At 40.7% G+C, this 20,701-nt stretch overlaps 1 protein-coding gene across 1 annotated transcript in view; it reads left to right on the top strand.

Moving 5' to 3' along the window:
* NUAK1 (NUAK family kinase 1) overlaps positions 1 to 20,701 on the top strand; it is an 82,093-nt gene that overhangs the window by 28,083 nt on the left and 33,309 nt on the right. Inside the window, exon 2 of the mRNA XM_001374620.4 lies at positions 6,814 to 6,934. Within this exon, the coding sequence (XP_001374657.1) occupies positions 6,814 to 6,934 (121 nt within the window). The remainder of the gene's footprint in view (positions 1 to 6,813; positions 6,935 to 20,701) is intronic.

Below are 20,701 nucleotides of genomic sequence, written 5' to 3'. Positions count from 1 at the left end.
ATATCAGAGATAGGGGAAAAGGGCCTACTTGGACAAAAATATTTTTAACAGCTTTTTTTATAGTGGCAAAGAATTGGAAATTGTGGAGGTGTCCATTAATTGGGGAATAGCTGAACAAGTTGTGGTATATAATTATAATGGAATACTATTGCACCATAAAAAAATGACAAACAGAATGAGTTCAGAAAAATCTGGAAAGACTTCTGTGAACTGATGCAAAGTGAATTGAGAGAACCAGGATAGTGTATACAGTAACAGAAGCATTGCATGATGCTCAACTGTGCAGGACTAAACTATTATTAGCAAAACAAGGTTCCAAGATAATTCCAAAGGATTCATTATGAAAAACACTTTTAGCAAAGAAGGAACTACTAGAATCTGATTGCAGATCAAAGCACATCATCTTTAACTTAATTTTCTTCATGAGTTTTTTTTTTTAATTGTTTGTGTGATATGTGTCTCTTTCCACAACAGGAGATGGAAATTGTACTGAACATAAAAGCTAGTAGTGTAACCTTTTATCAGACTATTTACTTCTTCAAGGAGATGAGGGAGGAAGGGAGTGAATCTGAATCATAAAATATAAGAAAACAATTATTAAAAATTGTTTCTACATGTAATTAAAAAAATTTAAGTTGAATTTAAAAAAAGAAAATGAAAAAACTGACCCTGAACCTCAGCTTCTGTGTCAGTGTCCAGGAGGGTACCTTTGATTTTAATGTCCCTTGGTTTCAAAATACAGTGCCAAGAACACTGGATTTAGAGTCAAAGCATTTGAGGGGAGTTCCATTCTACATTAGCTTCTGATTGGTCTTGGACAAATCATTTGAATTCTCTGGGTTTCATTTTTCTAATTTCAAAAATGTTAACTAGATGTTCATTGAAAGTGTGTGTGTGTATGTGTGTGTGTGTGTGTGTGTTGGGGAGTGAGGAGGCCTGAGGTTGGGGTAGGATATGATTTGTCCCAATCCTGTTTATCATGGGAATGGCTCTGTGCATTGAAGCACAGACGTAGAGATTTATAACTATTGTCTGTGATCATCAAAGCTCGTCCCCTTTAGAGTAGCCACAGTGAGGAGAAATTCAGCAAAATTGAGTATATAACTGTTCCAAATAGAAAAATGTTCAACCTCAATGTAAAGGAGCTGGATCTATTGAATTTGACAAGAGATGGGAATTGGCCTGACCAAATCTCTCTTAAATTTTCAGGCCCTGAAAGTTGGGAAATCCATGGATCTAATATTAAACCAGGTGCTCGTTGAGATTTGAAGCATCAAACTGTAGGGTGGCCCATGTAAAAGAAGTCCTTTTACAAGCCACACTGCAATGTCTAGACTCCAGAATGTATTTTAAATGGACTACCCTGGGCAATTTTAACTGCAACACCTGATTTCATGTCTCCTTTATGGATGAGGTTCTCATGCCTTTACTCAACATTTTGAAGAGTTTATTAGAACAGACATTTGAAAAAAATGAAATTTTAACTCAGAAACCATCTGTGGGGAGAGGAAAGAAGGCATAGGGGGAATGCAAACTTGCCTGAGAATTGGGAATTCCTAGGTTCAACTTTAATTTTGGACACAGAATGACCAAATCACTTAACCTCCTTATGCCCCAACTATAAGATTCTATATTCTGTAATTCTATACAGATTCTATATTCTGTGCACAGTAAGAAATGATGAGTAGATTTATTTTTAAAAATTTGGAAAGAACTACATGGAACAATGGAGAGTGAAATGAATAGAATCAAGAGAACATTAAATACAACTACAGGTTTAATATTTCAAGAGTAACTTATTAATGTTCACCTCCAGAGAATGAACTGAGAAGTAGAAACATGAAAGATGTTCCTCTATATATTTTGCTGGATGATGCCTTCCATGGGCTGAGGAGGAGTGGGAGTGGATAAATTAAAAAAAAAAACATAAAAAGAAAAAAAGATTCTGTATTCTAAATAAGTTATAATATATAAGATTATATAATTTTGAGTATATTCTATTTAAGATTCTATAATTCTATATATGATCCTCTATTTTATGAGGTTCTATATTCTATATGTCTATATAAGATTCTATCATATGTGATTCTATGTTATGAGATTCTACATTCTGTAATTCTATATAAGATTCTATAAACCTATATCAGATTCTATAATTTATATGATTATATCATTTTATAAGATTCTATGTGAATTTCTATATTCTATAATTTTATATAAGATTGCATATTCTATAAGATTAGACATTTCATTTATTTATTTATTTTGTCTTTGTTTCTTCCTGGCACGGAGGGAGGGACGTGCCCAGACTGAGGAAAGGAGAGGGTAAGGGTGTTTCCCAGGTTCACAGTTAATTGGGGCAGAGGTGGGACTGGAATCCAAGTCTTAGAGTCTCTTATCTGTTCCTGATGGAATTTTTGGGTTTGTTTGTATTTGTGTTAATCAGTAAATCCTTGATGATTGGTTGATTGAGCTTATGGAATGTAAACTTCTGGAGGACAGGGGATGTTTGTCTTTGACTCCTCCATACCAGAGGGTGACTGGCACATTTCTTTTTTAAAAAAAACCCTTGCCTTCTGTCCTAGAATCCATCCTAAGTGTTGGTCCCAAGGTTCCAAGGCAGAAGCGTGATATGGGTTAAGAAATGGGAGTTAAGTGACTTGCCTAATACAGCTAGGAAGGATTTGAGACCAGATCTGAACCCAGGTCCTCCCATCTCCAGACCTGGCTCTCTATCATTCAGAGCCACCTAGCTAGGTGCCCCTGCAAATTTCTAAATGCTTATTGATTGATTGATCCAATGGAACACAGGCTTCTTATATGATAGCTAACATTTTTAACAGTACTTTATAATCAGTATCTCTGAATCCTCCTCACAACCTTGGGAGATGGTTGCTATTATTATCTCCATTTTATAGATGAGGAAACTGAGGTACCCAAAGGTTAAATGACTTGCCCAGGATCACACAGCTAGTAAGTGGCTGAGGCTGAACTTGAACTTGGTCTTAGATCTGGAAGGGAACCTTAAAAGCCACTGAATCTTAATTTTTACAGATGAAAAAACTGAGGCACAAAGAGTTCAAGTGACTCACCCACTACTACTAAATATCTGAGGCTCAATTTACCCAGGTTCTCTGCTGCCAGAGCCAGGACTCTTTCTACTGTGCCATCCTGCTTCTATTTCTAGGGATGGTTTCTGAGGTCCCTTCCTGCATGAATTCTCTAGGATTTCTCCCCAGGAAGCATCTCCTCACTTTGTACTCCCTTCACAGCAAGCTTGGAAGGTGAGCTGGAGCTAAAACCATCCTGTATATTTTACTAAGATGATGGGTGTGTTATTGAGAGGCAAGTAGGTGGCCCAGTGGATAGAGCACCAGACCTGGAATTCAGAGTCCCTGGGTTCAAATCTAGCCTCAGATATTTTCTTCTAGCTTGGTGTCTTTTGGCAAGTTACTTAACCCCATTTCCATAGCCCTTGCCCTTCTTCTGTCTTAGAGTTGTTATTAGGGGTTGAAATAAAAATAATGGAAAAGGAGAGGCTTTGGTGGAGCTTCGGGGAACAGTTTTATCCAACATGGATTAGACACCATCAGTTTCCCTGGCACTTAATGGAGTTGTATTTCGGATCCCAGAATTCTCCCTTTTGTTCCCTGGCTTCATCACCCCCTTTGGCAGATGGGGGGGGGGTTGCCTATTTCTTGACTATTAGTTGTGATTCAGAGGCCAGCTGGTTTTTTCCCAGTTAAGTCTCTCTGCTTCCCTCTTCTCTCCCCCCCCCCCCCCCCCCACACACACATCCCCAAAATGAATGGCATTATCCCTTAGACCGTGGATGGGGAGAGAATTTGTCCCTATTGTATATCTGACAATAGCGCCTTCTTGAGTTCTTCTCCAAGGCCAAGTGCAGGCCTTTGCATAATCAGAGGGGTGTTTCCCCACCCCCCCTCCACCCCCAGGCCTGTATTTAGTTCATATAAGAATGCAGGAGTGAGTCCAAGAGCCACCCACATCCTGGTTGTCTACATGGTCTAGACATAGGTTAACAGCCTTTCCTCCTTCCCCCACATCCCCAAGAAAAAGTATCAAGGATCCCCGGGGTCAAGGAAGAAAAGGAAAGGATTTTGAGACCAAGTTTTGCCATTGTTGTGGAGACTAGGGGTATTTAGAAAGGGTGATCCCGGCTGATGATGGAGGCCTGGGGCTCAGCTGGGGGAGGATGAGATTCTGTTTGTTTCTGGTTTAGTCTGTGAGGCCCCCTTCACCCTGCTGGTAATGGGGAGGGGGGGGGGGGCTGAAGAGGAGCCAGGCTTGCTCTCCTGTCTGTAAAATGAAGGGATTGCTCCAAATAACCATTTCTATTTTAAAAACGACAATTTTTACTGATATCTTTTATTTCTACATCACCAACTTCTCACAATGTATTTGCCCCTCCTAGAGAGCTATCAAAACAAAAAAGAGAGGGGAAAATCGCCTGGCAAAGGGACCAGATGGTCTTTAAGGTCTTATTTTTAAAAATTCAATTAAAAAAATTCAGTTAACAGTCTATTTTCTCTCCTTCCCCCTTTTCAATTCCCCATGGGGGGAAAAAAAAAGAAAAACATGACCTTTAAGGCCTCTGTAGATTCTATAAACTGTGGGGGAGAAAAGCACTGAATTTGAAGCAAAAAAGGGACTGGATTCCACTCATGATTCTGCTCCTTATGAGCTTGGTGGCCTTTGGGAAGTCCCAATTACCCTCAGTTTTCTTATCTGTGAAATGAGAGTATTAAAACTTCCTGTCTTAGAACATTGAGAACAGAAGGAGTTTAGAACATGGAATTTCAGAACTGGGCAAGCTCATAGAGGTAATTGATTTCAACCTCTTTGTTTTATTTGAGAAGGTAAATGTCTCTGTGGTTGTAGCCAGGTAAACAACATTTGAACTCAGGTCTCCTGACTCCAAGTCTCTCAACTATAGAATGCCTCATTGATTGATTGATTTGATCAATTAGGTTCCAATAATTCAGTTTGGTTCTTAATAGATTAGGGCTAGAAAGAAAACCAATCCCTTGATCTGTAGAAAGCCAAAAAAACAAACAAAAAATAAAGGAATCTAAGAATTCTTTAAGCCAGTTGTTATTCATCTTATGAATTTGAAATACGGCTCAATTGGCTAGGATAGAGCATCACTGACCAAGTCTGAGGACATGTTTTCTCAGGGGAGCTCTGTGCACCACTCCTTGTCCAGATGGGTGCCTGACCTGTCTGCCTTTCATGAAAGGAGGCCTGAAGTCCAGAGCTGAGGTCACCAGAGGGAGAGTCTCCCGGGAGCTGGGGGTCAAGCAGAATGAGGATTTCTGTAGCTGGCAGCAATTTTTCTGGTCTTCTACCCAAGTAGCTTTTTTTTTTTTTGATGCCAGAACAGACTGATCCCATTACCAACTTGTTTACCAACAGAGACACTTCCATGGGCAGGAAAGCCTTTCCTTGTTAGGTTCTCTATTGCCATTTTTTTGGTGACTAATTTGATTTAATTTAATTTAAATTTTGCCAATTATGTGTATTTATTGCCTTTTTTTTGCCCTTTATTACCACTTTGATTCATACAAAGGTTGAATAAACATATACATGGTGGTCTTCTTTCTGAACTATTTCATTTATCAGTAACTCCCCTCAGAGACCACATTTACCTAGAGCTTTGGGCATCTGATTTTGGGTAGCTACTCAGATTCTTTCTGGCACTGGTACTAGACTGTGAGTTCAAGTCTTAAAATCAAGAAGGCCAGGAGTCAGGAAAATTTGCTTCTAGTTCTTCCTCTGAGGCAGTCTGACTGTGCCCTTGGGCAACTCTCTAAAAGACAATTCCCCAGAAGGTGTCCATCTCCTTTGGTGGAGGGGTTTCATTCATTGGGAATTCCTTTTATTGGTGACATCACAGATTTAGTCAATCAATAAACATTGTTAAATGCCTTTTTATGTGCCTGGATGCAAATGCAAAATGTTGATGAGATTCTTTATGAGCTGGGTTAGTGTACATTATAGGGATGAGGAAACTAAGGCCAGGAGGGCCACAGTGAGTTGCCTGTGGTCATAGAGCTTGACTGGATTCCCTGTGTAGCTTGGGCTCCGTGCTCCTACTCAGGGATTGGTGTCTTTTTTTAGGCACACAGGATTAAGTGATTTGCCCAGGGTCACACAGCTAGAAAGTGGCTCGGGATGGATTTGAACTGGACTATGGATTGTACTGAATTATTAACTTGTATTTGTATTGCATTATAGCAGTTGTATTGAATTATAGCTGCACTGAAGCTGCCTCTGGTGCCTTTTTTACTTATCAAGTCAATGGCTAAAGTTTCAGAAACATGGCGCATAGAAAAAAAAGTGATTCCTAAATTGGCCATTCCCATTGCATGTGATGGAGGCTTTGTTCCATCGTCACAGATGTAACAGCTGTCTGTGTGTATTGGCCGGTGTATGTGGCCCCCTTAATCCGTGGCACTCTTAAACTGGGATTTCTCTTACTTTGTTTCAAGATGTTGGCATTCCATTGTCAGTGGAACCATCAGCCCCCATCATTGTTTTAAACATTGGCCATGGGAGGACGCCGTGCCCATCACTCTTCATGCTCCCTGCCTCTGTGGGAAGGGTGTTTTTGCTATAAATGAAAGAAATGACATGACAGGGGTTTTGTGTTTTTTTTTTCCCCTTCCAATTTCTGTTTTCCTCATTGTGTATCATGCCAAGTGACATCTGTATTTATTTTCCCAACTCCTTCAATGGCTGATTTGCATCTGTTTAGATCCCCAAATAACATTTCATTTCCTGACTTTATAGGTTGCCATAAAATCCATCCGTAAGGATAAAATTAAAGATGAACAAGATATGGTTCACATCCGACGGGAGATTGAGATCATGTCGTCCCTCAGCCATCCTCATATCATCAGCATTTATGAAGGTCAGTGGCAGCTTTCCTCACACCACCCGCAGCCATTGGGAGGTCTCTGACCAAAGGGTCTTGGGTGTGATGGAAGCCATTCTTCATGGTTTGGTTTACAGAATGGCCAGGTGGCATGGCAGCCTACTTAACCCTCATGGTGACCTTGGATGTACCTGCTTGCACCTAACTGTGAAATCTCATAGTCCTCTCAGTTCCTTGTTACATGGAAGCCCCACAACCACTGCTGCTTTAGAGAAGAGATGGGGGGGGGGGGCAGCTGGGTGGCTCTGTGGATTGAGAGCCAGGCTTAGAGATGGGAGGTCCTGGGTTCAAGTCTGACCTCAGACACTTCCTAGCTGTCTGACCCTGGGCAAGTCACTTAACCCTCATTGCCTAGCCCTTACCACTCTTCTGCTTTGGAACCAATACATAATATTGATTCTAAAACGTAAGGTAAGGTGTGTGTGTGTGTGTGTGTGTGTGTGTGTGTGTGTGTGTGTGTGTGTGTGTGTGTGTGTATCTCTGAGAGAGAGAGAGAGAGAGATTCTGCCTAGAAAGTTAAAAACAAACAAACAGCTTTTTGCAGTGAGTGGGTTATATTTAATTTAACAAGTAGTTAATCACCTATTTTTAATGTATATTCTGGATATCTTTTGATTTTATATGATGGAAATTCCTTCTTTCCTCTCAAAGAGCAATCCCTTATAACTAAGGATTTTTTAATAAGCAAAACTGATGGATATTTTGAAAGAATTTGATGGGGCAGCTAGGTCATAAGTAGACATTTCCCACCCTCAGTGCCCAAGAGCCCAAGAGAATGTAAGCTCATTGAGGCCAGATATTGTTTCTCTTCTCCCTCTTCCTTCCTTCCTTTCTCTCTTTCTCTTTTTCTTTCTTTCCTTTCTTCTTTCTTTCTTCCTTTCCTTCTTCCTTCCTTTCCTTCTTCCTTCCTTCCCCCCTCTCTTTCATTCTCTCTCTCTCTCTTTCATTCTCTTTCTCTCTTTCATTCTCTCTCTCTCTTCTTTCATTCTCTCTCTTTCATTCTCTCTCTTCCATTCTCTCTCTCTCTCTCTTTCATTCTCTCTCTCTCTCTCTCTCTCTCTCTCTCTCCCTCCCTCCCCCTTCTCTCCATCCATCTATTCAGTTAGCACAGTGCCTTATAAATATGTCTTATGCTGACTTGTGCCTGACTTGAGTATGGATAAGCAAGCTAATTCATGGAAAGAGATTATGAACCCAAGCTTGGGGAGAATCAAGGTAGGCTTTTCAGAGGCAATGGCACCTGGGCTAGGATCCCATTTCAGAAAGGAGGCAGCTTTGGGATGGAGTTGTCTTATAGCAGCCGGGAGTTGTTTAAAAATGTTGTTCATTTGATAAACACATGCCCTGATCTTGAATAAACCAATAGACTCCAAACAGACCCAAGGGATACCAGGAGAGAGGAGGGGGCTACTCAAGGCCAGCAGATGGTTTGCAAATGTAGCCTGAGTTATCTCTGATGAGATTGAGAGGGGGAAAGAGAGGGAAGGAAGAAAGACAGAGGGGAGAGGGGAAACCAAGAGAAAAGGGGGAAAGCAGAAAGGGGAGAGGGGAAAGGCAGCTTTTGACCAAGTTACTTAAACCCTTCCTCATCTGTAAAATGGAGCCAGTAATCTCTGGAGTAGCTACTTCACTGAGTTGACATGAAGATTAAATGAGGCAGTATAGTGGCTAGAGAATCAGAGCTAGAGATGGGAGGGCCTGGGTTCAAACCTGACTTCAGATACTTCTTAGCTGTATGACCTTGGGCAAACTTATCCCTGTTTCCTTCGCCTAGCCCTTGCCCTTCTATCTTAGAGTTGTTACTAAGACAGAAACTAAGGATCTTTAAAAAAAAAAAAAGATTACATGAGAAAATTGAGAGTCAGAATGGTATAATAGATAAGAGCCCTTGATTTAGGAAGACCTGGGTTCAAATCCTGTCTAAGTAAGTTACTTAATCTCTTTGGAACTCAATTTTCTTAACTATAACATAGAACTATGTAAAAGTATAAAATGCAAAGGGTTGGCCTCGATGGCCTCTCAGGTCTCTCCTAGCCCCAAATCCATGCTCCTATGTTATTGAACATTTTGTAACCATGAAGTGTTAGACAAGTGATGTCAGCTTTTACTAATATTAGAAACTAATGTTGGTAACATCTTATCCTGAGTGTTTTCCAGAGCTCCTTTCTCAAGTGTTTTTGGAGTGTTTTGTTGTTGTTTTTGTTGTTATCAGACTGTGCATATGTTCATCTATTTCTATTAACTGCTGCCAGAAGGTCAAGTTGGGTCAGAATTTGGATGGTATGGATAATAATAGGCTCATAGAGTGGTTTAACATTTTTAAAAATTAAAAATTTTAAATCAATAAAAGCCTGCCTTCTCTCCTTTCCCAACAATGAGAAAGGATGACCCACAAACCCCTGCTACAAACATGAAGTCAGAACAAAATAAATAAATTCTTACATCAGCTCTATCCAAAAGAAACAATGTCTCAGTCAGCACTTGGAGGGAGATTCATAGAACATTAGAGCTGAAAAATGTTCTTTCCTAAAAACTCAGAGTATTTTCTTCTTCAACTCTGCTCTTTTTACAATGGGATAAACCAAGCCTCAGAGAAAGAACTTGTTCCAAGTCGTACAGCTAGTCGGTGGCATCTTTCTAGAGCTAAGACTGGTGGTATTCTCTCTGAGATGCCATCCTCATTTCATAGATCAGGAATCATAAGCTTAGAAATGGAAATGACTTGCTTAGGGTAATGGATTGGAACCCAAATGTTCCCTCCTATCCTCTGTTGCCTCTTATCAATTCCTTTGTTGGAGGTGCCCTTCTGGGGTGGATTAGTAGAAAGGCTATCGCACTGGTCTTCAGAAAGATCCTGGACAAGCCATTGCCCTCCTTCTCCCTAGACAAGTCAGCTTCTTCATCTAAAGAAAAGCGAATGAGTCAGCGGCTCGGTGGCACCCAGAATAGACAGTCAGACCTGGAGTTGGAAGGACCTGGGTTCAGGTGTGACTTGACACACTTCCCAAATGGGGAACCCTGGGCAAGATCACCTAACCCTGTTTGCCTAGCCCTTGCCTTTCTGTCTTAGATTTGTTACGTAGATAGAAAGTAAAGGTTTAAAAAAAGAGAGAAAGGGAGACAGGGTGGTGTAGTAGACAGAGATAAAGCCTCACCTCTGTCTGACCCATCTCTGGGGAAGTCCCAACCTTTTAGGGCTCTGGGCAGCTCCCTGGGACTCTGAGCTGCTAAGGTGTCCATCTGAATTGGGAGAGGGCCAGTCCCTATGTGAATGATCACCCAAAGCAGGTCCAGAAAGGGTGGCGATCAAATATACTGCCTACCTCTTGGGAATCTTTATGAGGGTATTGCTTTATAAACTCTGAAGGGCTTTAAGATTGGGCAGTTTTGGTTACGATTTTACAAACATTATTCCCGCTGAGATCCCAGGTAGGAGTTTGGATGTATGAAGTGTGTAGGCGTATAAAGACCTATGGATACTGGCACTTCACCAAGACCATATTTAGTGGCCATGCTGGGCAGTCGGAGCTCACTTAGCTCAAGCTCCTGATTCTTTTTTCTGTGGCAAACACATCGTATGTTGGTTGAACAACTGCGATTTGAACTCTTCTTTTGGCTCTCAAGTCCACAATGCCATGTTGTATTGGAGGGCAGGAGAAGCAGCCTACCTGCTGTGGGAACGATGTCACCTGTTCATCTCCTAGAATGCTCTTCCTCTTTACGTTCACCTAAAATCCTCAACTTCCTTCAAGGCTTAGCTCAAAGCCTTCTAGTGTCTCCCTGACCTACAGTCTGATTCCCCCCATCCCTGTTTTTAGTTCCCCTCCAAGTACTTCCTTGAAATTTTTTTCTTAAGCCTTACTTTCTGTCCTAGTAACAACTCTAAGAGCTGGGCAAACAGGGTTTTAAGTGACTTGCCCAGAGTCACCCAGCTAAGAAGTATATGGAGGTCAGGTCCTTCTGACTCCTGGTCTGGAGCTATTTAACTGCCCTTCTTCCTTTGCCTTTAATTTTAAAATTGAACTAATTTTAATTAATTAATTTTAATATTCTGAATTGACACATCTGGTACATGCATATATTGTTTTCTCAGGGAGAATGTAAACTCTTTGAGGGCAGATGCTGCCTTTTTCCTCTCCTGCCTGGCAGAAAAGAGATTGGACCTGTGATTTCTTTTGCAGAGAAAGGAAACTCCTTCTGCCATTGCAAGTTGTCACCTTCTGAAACTGACAGTCTTAGAGAGGGGCCCTTGAGCCTTGGGAGGCTTTTAGGGGTCATCCAGCCAGTTTGTGGCAGAGACTGTTTTCTTGAACCCAGGTCTTCCTGGCTCCAAGATGTGTTCAGTATTATACAGACTGGTGATTCTATGCTACTTTGCACACAGAGTGGACACTTTATAAATGTTTGTTGAGGGGCATCTGGGTGGCACATTGAATAGAGCATTAGGCTTGGAGTCAAGAGGACCTGGGTTCAAATCTAGCCTCAGGTGCTTCCTAGCTATGTGATCTAGGCCAAGCCACTTAACCCTGTTTGCCTAGTTCTCACTTCTGTCTTAGAGTTGTAACTAAGACAGGACAGTCAGGCTTTTTAGAAAGAAAGGAAGGGAGGGCACTGCCTCTAAAATAAGAGAATTAGGTTCTAAAGCTCCCTTCTACTACCTGTGTGACCTTGGACAGGTGACTTCATTTCTTGAGCTTCAGTTACTTCAATTGTAAAATGAGGGGCTGGATTTGTGACTTCTGAGGTTCTTTCCAACTCCAGGACTATGATTCTCAGAATAAAAGAAGGGCAGCCACCAGATGATCTAAAAACAGCCCATCCAAGGAATGTACAACAATCAGTATCTTTTTTTAACCCTTATTTTCTGTCTCAGAATTGATCCTAAATATCCCTTCCAAGGTAGGAGAGTGCTAAGGGCTAGAGCTGGGGTTAAGTGTTTTGTGGAGGTTCACACAGCTAGGAGATGTCTACCTAGCTGCCCCCAGTCAGTATCTTTTTGACCCCATTGGGTTGGTGGGAGGTGATTAATCCCCAAATTTGTCAGGCTGCTCCAGCCTGAACTAGCCCCTATCTTAAGTGCTAAGTAAATACAAATGCATTTCAGTGAGCTTTCTAGCCTGGCTGATATATATTGTAATGGGGGCTGGGGTGGGGGGGATTATCTGTCCTCTTGATCTTCAAGAGGTGGGACCCCTGTTCTCAGTCAAAAGAAATTCCATCTTCTCAGCAGGAAGGTAATTGGCGATATGGAGAGAGGGGCTGAAAAGGAAGGGCTTTGGTGAACCTTTGAAGTTCTGGGAATCAGCCGGGAGAGATAAAAACAGATCTTTGCATCCAGTTCTCATTTCAGGACCTGAGCTCTGACTTCAAAGCAGGATGCTTCGAGGGACCCTCCCCAGCCCCCTCTCTCTGAAAGCCCATGATATCCAATCTGCAGAATCAAGCTATTCACAACCCTGGGGAATCCCCCAATCCCATCTGGTCATCATCCCATGCGTGAAAACAAAACAAAAAAAACGGAGGAAGTCTGGTGTCTGCCCCCCCCTTGGTGATTTACAGGCTCTCATTTCTGCAGCCAGAAATTTTTTGTCTTGGTTTTTCAGGGTGATGGTAATAACAATTCCCACTTCTATAATTAATCAGTCAATTAGCAAGTATTTAAACTGAGCACTTATTATGAAGCAGACACACATAAGAGGCAGTATGCTGAAGTGAATAGAGTTTTTCTCCAGTGCAGCAACTCTTAGTTTTGGGACACACATACTTCTCAGCTTTCCAGTACCCCATTTCCTGATCTGTATTGGTAGAGTGAATTTTCCCTCACTGGGAGTTTCCTAACCTTGGTGAAATCAGATTTCTTTTGTAAGTCTTATTTTCTTTCTTAGTCGCAATTCTAAGACAGAAGAGCAAGGGCTAGGCGAAGGGATTAAGTGACTTGCCCAAGGTTACCCAGCTAGGAAGTGTCTGAAGCCAAATTTGAACCCAGGACCTCTAGACTCCAGGCCGGTTGCTTTATCCATTGAGCCCCCGTAGCTGCCCCATAGATTTTGTTTAAAAAAAGTTCCAGGTGCTGCACTGATCTCTGGGGATATAGAAATAAAAGCAATACAGTTACAGCTTTTAAGGAGCTTACATTTTACCAGCAGAGAACACATGGCTTAAAGTTTATGAGACCTTTTCCTGTATTGGCAGGTGTTAGAAGTATTAATAAACTCATTTTACAGATGTGCAAACCAAGGCCAAGAGAACTAGAGTGTCCGTTATTATTGTTATAATGTCAGTTCTTTCAGGGCAGAGTCTATTGTATTTTTGTCTTTATATGCCCAGTGCTTGGCACAGAATAGGTGTTTAATTAATGGATGTAGATTGGTGGACTGACCATGGTCTCACAGCTAGGAAATGTTATTTTCACTTGAATAAATATTGATTAGCAATAATAACAAATGTTTATTACTAGCCAGATGTTTATGAGATGTTATGCTCAGTTCTAGAACATTCTGGACCTAGGGCCTGTTCCCTGTAAAATGAAGAGTTTGGACACTCTGACCTCTGAGATTGCCTCCTATCTCTAATTCTTTGATCCTAAATTGACCAGCTAAGAACCAACTATGTGCCAGATTCTGTTCTCAATGCTAGAGATAGGAAAATCACAGGAGCATGGATTTTTTTGTGTTAGAAAGCATCTTGGGAGTCATCTGGAGTTGTCTAGTATCTAGTCTGATGTCCTTATTTAATAGATGAGGAAATTGAGGCTTATGGAAATTAAATGACTTACCTCAGGTCACACAGTCAATAATAATATCATTAACTGCATTTCTGTAACATTTACAATTAGAATAAATATCTATATATTTCTGCCTCTGTCACTATCACTGACCCTGTGCAGGTCTACCTTTGTCTATATCTATGTCTTTGTCCTTGACCCTGTCCAGGTCTATCTATATATTTATATCTGTCTATATCTGTCTATGTCTATATTCATATGTCTATGTCCATATCTGTGGCTATGTCTATGTCAACATCTGTGTCTATGTTCATGTCTATGTCATGTCTATGTCTGTGTCTATATCCATGTCTGTGTCTTTGTCTGTGTCTATGTCCATGTCTATGGACATCTATCTGCATCTATGTCTATATTCATGTCTTTTTCTGTGTCTATGTCCATGATTATGTCCATGTCTGTCTATGTCTATACTCTGATATGAGCGGAGATGACAATATTTGTGCTGTAGATAGTCTGACTAAAATGGAGGGTTTGTCTAGAGGAGTTATGGGAGATCAATTTGACAAAAACAGATTTAAATTATGACCATAGAAGATTGCTGGTGAAATATGTTTTGCCTTTCCTCAGAGAGGTGGTGTCAGACATGGCCAGTGGGCTGATTTTTTTTTTTTTTAATGTATCAGCTTTGCTAGTTACAGTTTTACAGAGTTGCTTGGGGAACTACAAAGTTTGGTGACTTGCCCAGGATGACACAGTAAGCATGAGTCAGAGTTGTGGAACTTGATTTCTTGATTTCCAGATTTCAGATTTCAGAACTCCAGATTTCTTGACTGTAAAGTCAAAATCTTTTATCTGCTGTATTATACCTCATTTCAACTTGCCCTTAGTAGGCTCTTAATAAATATTTGTTGAATTGCAGTAAATTAAATTTATCCCTTGGGGAAATAAGTGCTTACTATGTTTTTACTACCTTGTTAGGCACTGAAGGGAAGGTGAGTTTGGATAAGACACAGCCCCTGACTTCACATGGCTTAGCCTAATAGGAATAATCAGGCAAGCTTGTTATTTTTGGCTATTAATTGTATCCAATTCTTTGACCCCATTGGGGTATTTTTGGCAAAGAAATTAGAGTGGTTTGCTTTTTTCTTCCCTGGCTTATTATCATACAGATGAAGAAACCAAGGCAAACAGGCTTAAGTGACTTGCCCAGGGTCACACAACTACTAAATGTCTGAGGCTGAATTTGAATTCAGGTCCTCCTGGCTCTATTCACTGTACTACTTAGTTTACTATTATTATTATTAAATAATATAGTAAATAAATATTATTAAAATAACATATTAAATAAGTATTTTTAAATTTTTATTAGTATTACTAATCAGGCAAGCACTCTATTTATTAAGCCCCTACTATATGGGGAATACAAAGAATGGGGAAAATGCCCACTGCCCTCAAGAAGCTCACCTTTGAGTGGAGGAGACAATATGTTAACAGCCATGTGCATACAAGATATAGACAAAATAGATAGGTAATTTCAGAAGTCACTAGTGGCTGGGAGGAAGGGAGAAGGGAGTAAATGGGACAGACTTCCTGTAGTTTGAGTCAAGGCTTGACAGAAACCAGGGAAGACAGTGGAAGTGAGGAGGGAGAGCGTTGTAGGCATGGGAAACAGTTGGGGGGCAAAGATCCATCCCTAAAATATGAAAATGGGAGAGTTGGACCAAATAATTGCTAGGGTCCTATCTAGTCTTGTATTCTATGATATTTCATTGACAACAATTATGTGATATAATTCATATATTATAAAAAATTATAATATATAAATATATATCATACATGTGATTATACGTATTTAATCTATTATATGATTGTCATATGTATAAATATACAATAAATTATAAAATATGGTATATATGATTATATATTTTATATATATATTTTATATATATATATGTATATATGTTTATATATGTATATATGTATGTATATATGTATATATGTTTATATATATATATGCATTTATAATCTATTATATGATTAGGTTAACAGAGGTAGCAAACAAAGTGCTAAATCAGAGCCCAAGGCAAAGATCCTTACTGATAGGGGCAAAAGAGAACAAAATCTTTTGGTCTTAATTCATTAATTTCGATAAAAATTCACCCTGGTGATTCGAGAGATTTGGAAATAGGAGTGACCCAAGTGGCCATTGAGGATGAAAGGATTTCAGATCTAAAGTGGAAGCGAGCCGAGAGACCCTGTAAATCAACCCCTTAATTTGCAGAATGTGGAAATGAGGGATGAGAAACCTGAAGCCTGGGGAATTGAAACAACTTGACCAAGGTCATGGGTAGTAAGCATCAGAGATGGGAGTTAAATCCACGTGCTCTGGCTCCATAGCTAATGTTCTTTCTGGCTTGGCTCCTGCAGCAATTGGCAAATTGCTTTTGTAGCCTAGTTCTCAACCTAATGGTTTGTTTAGTCCCCCAATGTCAACTACTCTTCTCGGGGACTCCGAGAACACCAAAATAGGTTGTCGAGTTTGGCAGAGAGTTGCGTTGTACTTGTGTTTACTTTTTTATTCCCATGGCTAATCGTCAAGTAGTTGGGGGGGGGGGATTATCCTTTGATGTCAAGTTTCACTAGTTCCATACTAAGTCCCCATGGATTGGATCAAAATCAAGGTCTCACATAGGTTAATGGTGGGACTTTAGAAAGTAGTGATGGATTTTCTCCACCTTCAATCAAGAAAGACCCTTTTTCTTGATGCTGTTCAGCTACTTTTCTAATTAGTTTCCTATTAAGTGAGCTGTTTGACCTTCAAGTCTATTATTTTCTTTCTTTCTTTTTTGTTTTTTGTAATTAAGGAGAACTCAAAGAAAGGCAATGCTTCTCCCCAGCTATCCTGCCTCACCCTTTGGGGTTGGTTTCCTGGAATTCAGTATTTTCTAGTTCTGAAAGAATACGACTTCTTATATGAGCAAGTTGTGTTTTGTTTTGTTTTTTAAACCCTTACCTTCCGTCTTGGAGTCAATACTGTGTATTGGCTCCAAGGCAGAAGAGTGGTAAGGGCTAGGCAAAAAAAAAAAAAGTCAAGTGACTTGCCCAGGGTCACACAGCTAGGAAGAGGCTGAGGTCAGATTTGAACCTAGGACCTCCCGTCTTTAGGGCTGGCTCTCAATCCAATGAACTATCCAGCTGCCCCCCCCCCCCCCCCCCAGTTGTGTGTTTTTAAAGGAGAATAAAACATAGAAAATGTTTTAGACTTTAGTAACTTTGGAAAGAGTCTAGCATTGATTAGGTGCTTAATAAATGCATGTTGATTTTCCTTGGCCAACTGTGAGATTCAAATGCAGGAGAAACAATCATTTGTAGGCAAGTTCCTAAGACTAAAGATTCAGAGCTGAAAGAGACCTTCGACATCATTAAATAATGGAGTGAGTGGGAATTGTGCTTAGTTTAGAGTCAGATAACTCAAACTCAGTTCTCAGCTCTATTATCTGTGTGAACTTGGGCATCAGTGAATGAATAAAAAACATATCTTAAATGCTTACTACATACCAAATACTGTACTAATCCCCGAGGATATAAAAAGCAAATCAAGACTATCTCTGATCTTGAGGAGTTCACATTCTGATGATCAGTCATTTATTGGCCGTGTATGACTTTTCATGACCCCATTTAGAATTTTCTTGGCAAATAGGCTGGAATGATTTACTATTTCCATTTCATTTTATACATGAGGAACCTGCAGCAACCAGGGTTAAGTGACTTATCCCAGGTCAAATGGCTAGTTTGCTATTTTCTTCTCCAGCTCATTTTATACATGAGGAAACTGAGGCAAACAGGGTCTAAGTGACTGGTCCAGGGTCACATGGCTAGTTTGCCATTTTCTTCTCTAGCTCATTTTATACATGAGGAAACTGAGGCAAACAAGGTTTAAGTGACTTGTCCAGGGTCACATAGCAAGTATCTTGGGGCTAGACTTGAATTTGGGAAGATGAGACTGCCTGATTCTAGAACTGTTACTCTATTTACTATGGTGCCTCAGATTCTGCCTCAATACAATCAAGGGGTTGCATTAGCTGACCTCTAAGGTCCCATTGAAACCTAAATCTGAGATCTTTTCCAAACCCAAGTTCCCCATTCTCTTAAATGAGGATGTTGGACTCAGTGGCTCTTAAGGGTCCTATGATGCTATGATCCTCTTCTGTAATTTTAGGGAACTGAACTAGGTGGCCTCTCTGAGGTCTCTTCCTGCCCTAGATCTATGACCTCTCCCTGAGTCCCTATTTGAAAAAAATAGTTTTCTCTGTAAAATGAAGGAATTAGACTAGCTGACCTTTAAGGTCCCTTCCCAGCTTTGAATCTGATCTGAGTTGCAAATGATTGGATTGGAAGGATACATTGCTCCCACTCTGTGATCCTTAAAGAAGAGGCTGGACATCTGGTTGGATCCTGCAGACCTTTAATCAAGCAAGTCTCTTTAGCAGTGGAAAGGTACTTAGAGTTTGGGGCTGTTCCGCAAGTAATAAAAATACCATGGAATGGAAAGACACCAGATGGAAGGAATGTCAACATACTGGAACTGTTTTAGAAGATTGCCTTGATTGAAGAGTGAGGCATGAGGAGAATTTGGATTGTTCCAAGCCTAGGTGCTTGTCCTTCTCTTTTAAAACCAACAAATGAGGAATCAGCCTGGGGTTATGTGAAAAGCATAGGGAACCAGGCCATGATGAAGCAGCCTCCACTTAATTCTTTAAAAAAAAAATATAAAACAAAACTCATCTCTTGAATTTTTTGGCATCCTTATAAAAAAGATCTCTCTCTCTCTCTCTCTCTCTCTCTCTCTCTCTCTCTCTCCTCTCTCTCTCTCTCTCTCTCTCTCTCTCTCTCTCTCTCTCTCTCTCTCTCTCTCCCTCCCCTCTCCCTCTCCCTCCCTCTCTCTCTCTCTCTCTTCCTCTCTCTCTCTTCCTCTCTACCTCTCTCTCTCTCTCCCTCCCCACTCCCTTTCTTCCTCTCTCTCTCCCTCCCTCCTCTCTCTCTCTCTCTCTCTCTCTCTCTCTCTCTCTCTCTCTCTCTCTCTCTCTCTCTCTCTCTCTCCCCTCTCTCCCTCCCCCCCCCCCACTCTGTCTCTCTCCCCACTCCCTCTCTTCCTTACCTCTGTCTTGAAATCAATACTGTGTATTGGTTCTAAGGCAGAAGAGTGGTAAGGACTAGGCAATGGGGGTTAAATGACTTGCCCAGGGTCACACAATTAGAAAATATATGAAGCCATATTTGAACCTAGGACCTCTCGGCTCTAGGCCTGGCTCTCCATCACTGAGCCACCCAACTGCTCCTAAGATTTTTCTTTAAAACATCACTTTTTTCTCTCCCTACTCTCCTCTAGAAATTCACTTCTTCCACAAAAGCACCCTTCTGATTAGTTCAGAAACTAACCAGGAAGATGGACCCTTTAAGTTTTCTCCAACTTTCACTCTTCTCTGGGATTAAAGCATTAGCCCCCCCCCCCCCTTTTTTTTTCTCCATGTGAATTTAATAAGGATTAAAACTAGGAGGGTGGTAGAGGAAGCTGGGATCTTTTCTCACACTTACTTAAAAACAAACAAACATAGCTTCTGTTTGAAAACAGGTAGTAACAAAGTTGCTTCATTTGCTTGGCTCCCCTTTGGCCAAAGCATTGTTTTTCTTCTATGAAAGTCTTCTTCTGTTACATAAGTTTGGTATTGACCTTCAGGGCAGCAGGGGAGGGAGGGAGTCTTTAGGGGTTTGGTCTTGAGCTAGTTGTGAACCAGATAATCCTGAGGCAAAAGCAAAGGTTAAAATCAGCTTCTGATGAAATCCACAAGAATTCCCCTAGTTTCTAGTTGGGAAGGAGGAGTCTTTTCTAGAGTTTTTGGTGTGTGCCCAGACGTGAGGAAATCACTAGGGAATAAGAATTATGCCCATCCTTCAAGACCTAACTCAAGCCTCACTCTTCCCAGGGAGCCTTTTGTGCCTATTACATTTCTCATAAAGATTACATGAGTGGCCCAGCTCAGAACTTTGCAGCAAATTGACCCAAGTTCGGTCTTTTTCAGTTCAGAGTTGGAGCTGGAAGGGACCTCAGAGACCGGCTAATTCAAGGGTCCTTAACCTGGGGTCCATGAACTTAAAAAAAAAGTTTGAAAAAAGAATTTTTTTAAATTTAAAAAATACATTTTAAAATAACTGGTTTCCTTGTAATCCTATATATTTTGTGAATTTAAAGACATTCTTTTTTTTTAAAATTTTATTCCAGTAACAAATTGATACGTAAATTTTCCAAGGTCACATGATTCATGCTATAAAGACATTATTCTGAGAGGGGGTTGGTAGGATCTACCTGACTTCCAGAGATGTCCATGACACTTACAAACCCTTGCTAGAGTCCAACTCCCTCATTTAATGGAATAGGAAACTGATGCCCAGAGAGGCTGAGACTTGCTGAAACACCCCCAGAAAGTTGGTATTGGAGGACGAATTTGAATCCAGGTCCCCTGACTCCAGAGCCGACAGTCTTTCTTCATGGACATGCTGCCTCTTTCTAGTTGCTTGACTTTGAGAATCTTCCTCTAATTCTTTAATCCCCTTTCGCTTTCATTATCTGTAAAAGGAGAGTTAAGACTTGATCCTCCACCCGCCCAGCTTTGACATTCCATGGCTGTGATTCTCATAATATGGTCTGGGGTCCCTGAAGGGAAGCCCCCCAAGATCCTTTCAGCAAGGGGTCAAAGCTCTTTTCATAATAAAATGAGATCTTAATTTTTAATACAGTAAATATAAGCCACATAAACAAAAGTTCTTGAGGATGGATTCTCAATAAATTTAAGTTTAGAGTCCTGAGATCAGAGGTTAGGGATGGCTTTTTATGTGTCATCCTTTCTAGCTCTGACAATGAAGGGTTGTAGCACGGAGGATAGCCGTATTGTTCAGGCTCTGGAGTGTGAGTACAAATTCTGATTCTTATGTTACTTAGGAAACTGTGTCACTGCAGCAAA

This window comes from Monodelphis domestica, chromosome 5, assembly GCF_027887165.1.
Source record: "Monodelphis domestica isolate mMonDom1 chromosome 5, mMonDom1.pri, whole genome shotgun sequence".
NCBI classification, from domain to species: Eukaryota; Metazoa; Chordata; class Mammalia; order Didelphimorphia; family Didelphidae; genus Monodelphis; species Monodelphis domestica.
The sequence above is the reverse complement of the archived record's forward strand: the minus strand, read 5'-3'. Positions and strand labels throughout refer to the sequence as shown.